Raw genomic sequence first — 8980 nt, forward strand, 5'->3', positions numbered from 1 at the left:
TATTACATGTAGAGAAAATGTTAGGGTCTCTAGAAATTCTCTATCCGACAGTCAATCGGTGCACAACTCTTTACATGTAATACTATCCTCAATGAGCGAACATCGATGTTTTCTAAACATCGCCCATCCCTAGCAGGAACCATATCAAATACACGATATAATCCAAACCAATGGGCGCATTCAGTAGAAAAAGCGCTCAGTGAGCAATCAACGATTATTGGTTCTTGCTATTTGATCCCTAAATCTAGACCAATTACATTGACAAATTACTCAACTGTTGTGCAACTGTTGAGTCTACTGAATGCAGCCAATGCCTATTCCAGTATAGTTATATTTCAGTGGCGCCGGTGTGTACATGAGGATCTAGCCTGAGATTTCATTCTGGTGTTGAACAGTATGGATATTTTCAAAACTCCCTAGATTTATGTGTTATCAAATATGGGCGAACTTTTATTGATTTAAGGTAGGATATGTGAATTGTAGGTGGCTGTTTGTTGGAGATCTTGTTCGACAATATTATCGAAGAGTTAAAGTAAATTAATTTAGTGTGAACCGGTGTGAGTGAATAAAGTATTTTTAAAAAAATGAGAAAATTAGATTATCAGGAAACATGGAGAGCTGAAGGATTAGAAGCTCAATTAGAAGCAGCTCGCGATGATCTTCGTGGTCTTGATCGTAGCATTCGTAAAATCTTGGGCCGAGATCTTCCTGACGGCGAAAATGGTCCACTACAACCACCTAGGTTATATCTATTTAGATTCAGGTTTTATATTTGTTTTACAAAAATATATTTAGAAATAAAATTATAAAGAAAGTACAAAACATTCTTATGATAACAACTGTCACACAAATATTGTTATACAAACTGTCATAAAAATAGTGTAAACGTTATTTTACATAGTATATTACATAGTATATAGCTTTTCCAGCTGTTTATAATCTCACTAATATTTTTATATCATTATTTATATTAGTTGCATTACATTTATGTGTTTTGAATTGTACTTATATGAATTGTGTTACTTATACGTATAATTGGAACATTGTATACATACAGTTTTGCAACAACTTTATTCAATATGATTTTATCTCTTTTAGAATATCCCAAAAACGACCATTACAAGAAGATCGTCGACGGATTGTAACAGAGCTTCTGAATAATGAATTACCTGGAGGAAAACGACGTTGGCAAAGTTCCAATGCTGAACCAAAAACAGTGTTTAGTCGATTAAGTGCACGAGTTCCATCTAATGCAGATGATAGTGCTGATGAAGATGATAGTATTATCAAGGTAAGCTATTCATGAAAAAAAGGAAGGAATACATATTAAACAAATAAAAGTAATAAATCTCAAGAATTTTTAGATACAAGTAGATAATTTTATTTTTTTGTGGATGAAAAAATTTTATTTTTTTGTGAATGATACCAAGGTTGATTACTGTGAGTAAAATTGTAACATAAGTTTTATAAAATAATGGATGTAATTATGGATCATTTAAAGTTAAAGTAATTTAAAGTTAAAGTAATTTAAAGTTAAAGTAATTTTGATATATTTATATGAACTTGTTGATGACAATATTTAGAAAAATTGCTGATGATGATATAAGCAGTGTGTATCATAGTTTAAAAAGAAATAATAAACTTTAGATTTATGTTTAGGATGGTATTCACAAAATTAGTTCTTATATTTAAGATTGTTTTATGTTCATTAATAGATCAATAGATTTCCATAGCCAATGAAACAATTTGCATAGCATCTAAAGATAAATTTAAGATGTTTTTAAATATAAGATTAATTATTCACATTAACAAAACTATCTTCAATGAATTTTATCTTGACATGTTATCAAAGTCTTGTCTAAGAAATAAACTGCTGAAGGCATTGTGGTGCATAAATTCAAGATAATTGCTAAACATTTGTATTAGGTATTACTTGGACATTAATGGGCACTATTATGCGTTGTCTACAATGGCAGTAGGAGTAGTAGTAATAAGTAAGCAGTAAGTAAATGGACCAATCACAATCGATTATTCTTGAATCGTGAAAATGGAATTGGTCAATTTGCTTTTACTGCTTATTTCTTACTACTACTCCTACTGCCATTATAGACGACGCATTAGGTTTTGGGCATTAATGTGCATTATTGTATAGGTAGACATTGTTAAATCACTTGGCATTGTTACGCTGTATTTATTAAAATAACAATTATTTTATGTCAAGTATGTTTACAACATAGAAAATGTGAATATTGAGTAAATTATACAGGTTGCATTCATGATGCTATTCATGAAGCATTACGATCAATTAGCACTGCAATTAGCAATCAATGAGATATAGATATAGATTGAAAATTTATTGATATCCCTTTGCAAAGAAAATGATTGTAAATTCGATGATATAGAATGTGAAATTGATAATGATTATACTATAAACATTAAAAGCATAAATATAGAAGTTATTAACATTTCAATTTTATTTGAAATTTGACGATTTCAAGTTGAAATGTTTAGAAATTAAAATTAAAAACTTTTCAAAACAATTATTAAAAAATAAATAACGAAAACTCACCTTCCGATTAAAAGTTAAAATAAATTATTAAATGATTGTTAAAAAATCTTATTGTTTTCTTGATAAATCTAAAAATAAAGTCAATACACGAGCGCGAATAAATTTATCACTGTTAACAAAAGAACAAATAAAACAAAAAACTATACAAAGATGCAACTTAAAAACAAGCAAAATTGTCTTCAAGTTTTCAATTCTTCTTCTTCTGAAGATTAACCGGTTCACTGGTGAACTCGGAACCAACGTTTTGTGTCAATACTGGTGAGAACAAAAAATTCCGCATTTTATATGAAAGCTTATCTAATAAGGGGGTTTTTGGGTAACTGATCACGAATTCGAGGTCAAATTTGTCCCGTTACTGGTACTTTAACCTTATGCACCCAAAACTAATATCCTTAATATCGTTCATTATATTTCCAGAGTCAAATTTTCTCTAAAATCAATTCTAAATATATTCTTATATTGTTTCATTTTATAATTTATAATATAAAATTCATAATATTTCACTAGCTAATAACTCATACAGCACAAAATCTCTTGGCGACGTCCCACAGATTTCTTACGTCCATAGAAGGAGGAGGGCATACTAGGTGGCGGCGGGACGCCATGCGTTCGAGATCTGCGTATCTTTTCGTTCCAGAGAGAGAAAAATATCGAGAGCGCGATTCTGCAAGGCCAGAACTCGAACCCGGGTCTTTCGCTTGCCGGGCGACTGCTTTAAACCACTGAGCTACCTGACGCTCCACGCTCACGACACTCTCCCCTCCCCAGATAACGCTCAGAGATGCCGTTCGGAAGCGACATCTCTGGCGCGATCCCGAGCGCACGGCGACTACAGAGAGAAACAATGTTACTGTACCAAATGGTATAGCTGTCAGTCTCTCAAAGTCAAAGGTTGCTATCTTTTAAGACCTGCTGTCCATGTATGCCCGTCTCCACCGTTGCCCCTCCTCATCCGGTGCAAATAATACAAATAAGCCCCGGGGTCGACACCAATTTTTTGACAGCCCCCGGGTGCTTGGACGCAATGCGCCATGGGGGATCCACCAAGGAGGGGGCATATTAGGTGGCGGCGGGACGCCATGCGTTCGAGATCTGCGTATCTTTTCGTTCCAGAGAGAGAAAAATATCGAGAGCACGATTCTGCTAGGCCGGGACTCGAACCCGGGCTTTCGCTTGCCGGGCGACTGCTCTAAACGACGTCCAGGACGTAGAAACGTCCCCAGGACGTACTCTAGACGTCTCCTGGACGTCAATTTGTGTTGTTAAGGAACGGAGTATCCATGGAATCATACCGAATATCATACCGAGTTTGTTTCGTATGTCTAATGGAATATCAAAGTTAGTTACTTGAAGTCGCCATATTGGATCCGTCATTTTAAATTACTCAAATTTGACCTCGGATTCTTAATCAGCGATCAAAAACATAAGGGTAGCAAGTTTCATGTAAATCCGTTTAAAACTGGCGGATATATACAGCGAACACATATGTGTGCTTACCAGTTATGGTACTTTTTTTCCTACACATATATGTGTACTTACCAGTGAACCGGTTAAATATATAATAAGTCAAAAGAAAAATATTTTCTTAAAAATTATCCAAAAGTTTGTTTCGTGTACATACCTGGAATATTATTTAAAAAATATGCTGTTTTCTATGATGACAATTATTAGATTGGCCGGGTTGATCATTGTGTAATAACGACAAAATGAAAATAAATTTAAAAGAAATCTGAACTTCTTTTATTTGATAACGTGATGAAGATATAACGTTTGTTGAAACAAAATATTTTTTTATTATTATAAAAATTTAATTGATCGGAATCCGCCCAATTAAATTGATCGGAGTCCACCTTTTTATTATTAAATTTAAATTAACTTTTTTTATTATTATTAATATTAAAATATTCTGATTTATATGAAAAATATAAACTAACAAAACGTTATAAATTTTAGATTTCTTATTCATTAAGGTCCCCGATCTTACGACCGTTTTAGATTATGACGTCAGAGAAGCGAGGAAATCCGTGCAAAGGATTTCTGCAGATTACATAGAAATAAGTAAATATAACCATAAAATTACACTCGCGCGCGCAATCGATTAAGCACATTTCTTTAATGCTTTGAATACTATCTTTTTCCCTTGATAATCAATCAACAGCTATAGAATGTGATATAAGTATTTAATTCCTTACTTATGCAGTCATCGGTATGACCAGATCTCATATCACAGTCATTTTATAACGGATAGATTTCGGAGAATTTTAAAATTTTAATACTCAATTGCAAGTATCACGTTATGGTTATAACTATTTCAATGTAATCCGTGGGAATTTTTAGTACGGATTTCCTTACTTCTAACATTATCAATCAAGAGTTTCACAACGAAAAACGAGGACTCTTAAAATAAGATGATAACTACACATATTCCCTTAATTCGTAATATTTGCAAACTCTAAATAATAGATTTTATTTTATTTATATTAAAAAGGTAGATTATTTTTTTAGTTACTCGTTAAGAATTTATAACATTTGTTTAGTGATATTAAGATAGGTTTATATATAGATTTTGTTCTTTCCATAAATATCTATATTCTAGTTGCCTGTTTTGCAAATATCCTATCATTTTTTATAATAAATATATGTTATATTATAAACATAAATATATAATAAATTTTTTATAAAGAAATGTGTGCATTACGTATAATTATATATTAATTGATAAAATACACAAATAAAAACATAATACAAAAGAAAACAAAGAACATAAAGTATTATATATTAACACTATATATTCTCTATGTACGGCTCTCACAATACATATATTATATTTTTTAGATTATATATACTATATTTTCTATTTTGCTATTGCACACACTGAAATAAACAGAAACATAGGTTAGGCATTACTTGGATATTACTAACAAGGGGAGAACTAGAAGTAGAAACGCGCTTTTAAAATGCGATTTGTTGCGAAAGATAATCCTTCATGCCCATATTAAAAATTGCAAATATTAGCTTTAGAAACATCGCTTAATTTTTTTTACAATTTAACAAAAAACAATTTTAAAGTTATCGGATTGATTAACTATTTGGCATGGTGATAGGTTTAAGAAAAAATAACAAAAAAGTTATCTTGGCATAGTAATAAGTTTCAGCAAAAATTAACAAAAAAGTAGCAAAATATTCAAAAACTAATAGTTTTTTCTAAGAAACAACTTCTTTCTTATGTATAAGGGGCATAAGTTCAATTCCGATTAATATATTGTCATAAGTACCTCGGACGACGCAGTGAAAGGCAGCATGGACTAGTAATCGGACGATCCGGGTTCGATACTACCTATTGGATCGTCGAATTTTTGGTAATTATGCAGAATAACGGACCACCCTCCGATTACCTTGATCTTGACATATGTTGTAGAGGTCACCCTCCTGAATAACTCTCAGAAGGTTTTAGCCGTCGCTCATTGTTTGTTAAAAAGTTATTGATGAAAGAAGTTCGAAAAATATATTACAATTGTTCGATACTGTGTAACGTTAACGAGCAATATCGAATAATAATTGCAATATCGAACGACTAGCGGGGAGTTGCGCCCCTCGCACCCCCCCTCTAAACTAACCTAACCCAACCTATCGTCACATTAACACAAAAGTTGAACACTAATAAACAATGACTGACACTTAATGTGACGATAGGTTGGGTTAGGTTAGTTTTTAGGGAGGGTGCGGGGGGCGCAACCCCCCCCCGCTAGTCGTTCGACCTTTAATTTGTTTGTAATAATATTGGGTACAATGAATAATTAATGATTCTTCTGTATTAAATTTAACAACATTTTCGCAACGTGGACATTTTATTTTTTCACGTACAACATTTTTTGTGCACAAATAATTTAACAACTCAATACTTCTCGTCGTTAATGCGAGAAATTTGTAGAATTTCATTTTTCAGCAGTCGAACGGTAACTATACGAAAGACTGTCGTATACTGGCTTATCATTCCTTACAAGTACGTTTTATATGTCTAATATCAACATTAACTAATTTCATTCCGGTAAGAAATGTAAACAAAACAACTTTCACTTATCGAACAACATGACAATACGAAACTACAATATCAATATATATAGTATCAGAAAATTACATTATATTCATTACACTTTCTTTGTTAATAACTTTTTAATGAACATCGAGCGACTAGTATATAAGATGTAACAAAAAGATCAGTATACACTAGATTATCTTGGAAAGATAAAGTTTTCGGAAATAGTGTTTTATACAAAAGCTGTAGGATACCAAGTTACTAATATGGTAATGCATGGTGGTGATATTAATTTAACCCTGAGCGATTTTGGGAAAGTCACATTAAAGTCACCTTGAGATTTTTAAATGGAAATCCCTATTTTTTATTGTAAATTCTTGTAGCCGACGTCGAGACCTTTTCAAAACAGTATAATTAAGTTCCACTTTTGGCCAAAAACTATTCGAGATATGAGCCGCTTTTAAGTACCGTCGCGTTAGCGTTATCCAAAATATAATACGCGAAGATTGCACAATCGGGTTTACTCCTTTTAGAGGTGCTTTGTTAAAGTAAGTTCCCTTGCCTCTCACATGTGCGTGTATGTATATTTATGTGCATGTATATGTATTTCAAGGTATTTAAGGACTTTAAACAGCGATCGATAATCTAGTCAACCAAGGTAAAATCGGTCGGTGATCCAGTCTTAGATGTTTTAATTTTTGGCTGAATGGAACTTGATTATGTTATTTTGAAAAAGTTTCGACATTATGGTTAAAACCTCTTGAATATTATTCAGGATGGTCAACTGTATAATATATCCAAAGATTATTAAAATCGGATGGTGGTCCGTTATTCTGCATATTTACCAAAAATTGAGCATTAGTAGGCACTGGTGTATATAATTTTGGTTAATGGTTTATCTTTTGGTTTTGTCTCTCAGTAATATTCAAAAGATTTTATGCGGCGCTCATTATTTATTAAAATTAAGGGGAGAGAATACTGTAGAGACGGTAAAAAATGAAGGGATTTTTAAGAATTTTTTTAAAGAGAGAAAATTATAAGCGTTATCAATGAAACAATTTACTAGTTTTGTATATAAGATTTTAAAGATTATTTAGAATTTTGTAGAAAGAAAAATATGAATATTTGTAGGCTGTACAGCCAGTACAGTTGACGCCAGTAGTACATAAATGTAGTACATGAAAGAGATGCTCGTCCGATTGACATTTTACTTTTCTGGCTCATCTGAAAACAAATACCCAAAAAATGTTTCTAAACTTGCAAGAAAACGTTTTTAAACTTATAAAAAAAGGCGGACAACCTTTCTGTCCGCAATTATATACGACCGATCGAACATTTAAGTCCAAATATCGTACGTGTAACAAAAAGGTTGGGATTCTGGCTTATTTCGGAAAGATGACGTTTTCAGAAAAAAATATTTTGTAAAAGTTGCAAAAGTTGTAAGATACCACCATATCATGATTAGTTTGATTAGTTGAACTATCTTGGTCACATCAATCACATCAAAGTCACCTTGAATTTTTAAAAATCGGAACCCCTATTTTTTATTGTAAATTTTTATAACTGTTGTCGAAACTTTTTCAAAATAACATAATCAAGTTCCATTCAGCCAAAAATTAAAACAGCTAAGACTGGATCACCGACCGATTTTGCCTTGGTTGACTAGATTATCGATCGCTGTTTAGAGTCCTTAAATACCTTGAAAGGGAGCGGTGCACTTGGACACGGTGCATTTGGACACAGCCAATCACAGCACCGTATGATTAGAGACATTTGTAGGGTCCCTTGGAACAGCGACTTGTGATTGGACTGTGTCCAATTGCCCCGTGTCCAACTGATATACACCCACCTTGAAATACATATACACGCACATAAATATACATACACGCACATGTGAGAGGCAAGGGAACTCACTTTAACAAAACACCTCTAAGAGGAGTAAACCCGATCGTGCAATATTTGCGTATTATATTTTGGATAACGCTAACGCGACGGTACTTAAAAGCGGCTCATATCTCGAATAGTTTTTGGCCAAAAGTGGAACTTAATTATACTGTTTTGAAAAGGTCTCGACGTCGGCTACAAGAATTTACAATAAAAAATAGGGATTTCCATTTAAAAATCTCAAGGTGACTTTAATGTAACTTTCCCAAAATCGCTCAGGGTTAAATTAATATCACCACCATGCATCACCATATTAGTAACTTGGTATCCTACAGCTTTTGTATAAAACACTATTTCCGAAAACTTTATCTTTCCAAGATAATCTAGTGTATACTGGTCTTTTTGTTACACCTTATATACTAGTTGAAAATAATAATTCTAATAATATTAGGTGCGCAACTAAGTTCTCGCTGTTATTTTTATGAAAATGA

At 32.5% G+C, this 8980-nt stretch overlaps 1 protein-coding gene across 2 annotated transcripts in view; it reads left to right on the forward strand.

Annotated features, from left to right (window-relative positions):
• Window positions 1-419: 419 nt before the first annotated feature.
• The window catches only part of LOC116849595 (pinin), a 63622-nt gene continuing 55061 nt past the window's right edge, over window positions 420-8980 (forward strand). The window contains exons 1-2 of one of the 2 annotated variants that reach the window (XM_032826919.1): window positions 420-763; window positions 1099-1291. In XM_032826919.1, coding sequence (XP_032682810.1) covers window positions 585-763; window positions 1099-1291 — 372 coding nt within the window. In that variant the 5' untranslated portion in view covers window positions 420-584. The remainder of the gene's footprint in view (window positions 764-1098; window positions 1292-8980) is intronic. The other variant, XM_032826920.1, reaches the window with a different exon arrangement.

This window comes from Odontomachus brunneus, unplaced genomic scaffold (assembly GCF_010583005.1).
Source record: "Odontomachus brunneus isolate Ranch 3 - 2012 unplaced genomic scaffold, Obru_v1 Obru_scaffold_120, whole genome shotgun sequence".
NCBI lineage: Eukaryota > Metazoa > Arthropoda > Insecta > Hymenoptera > Formicidae > Odontomachus > Odontomachus brunneus.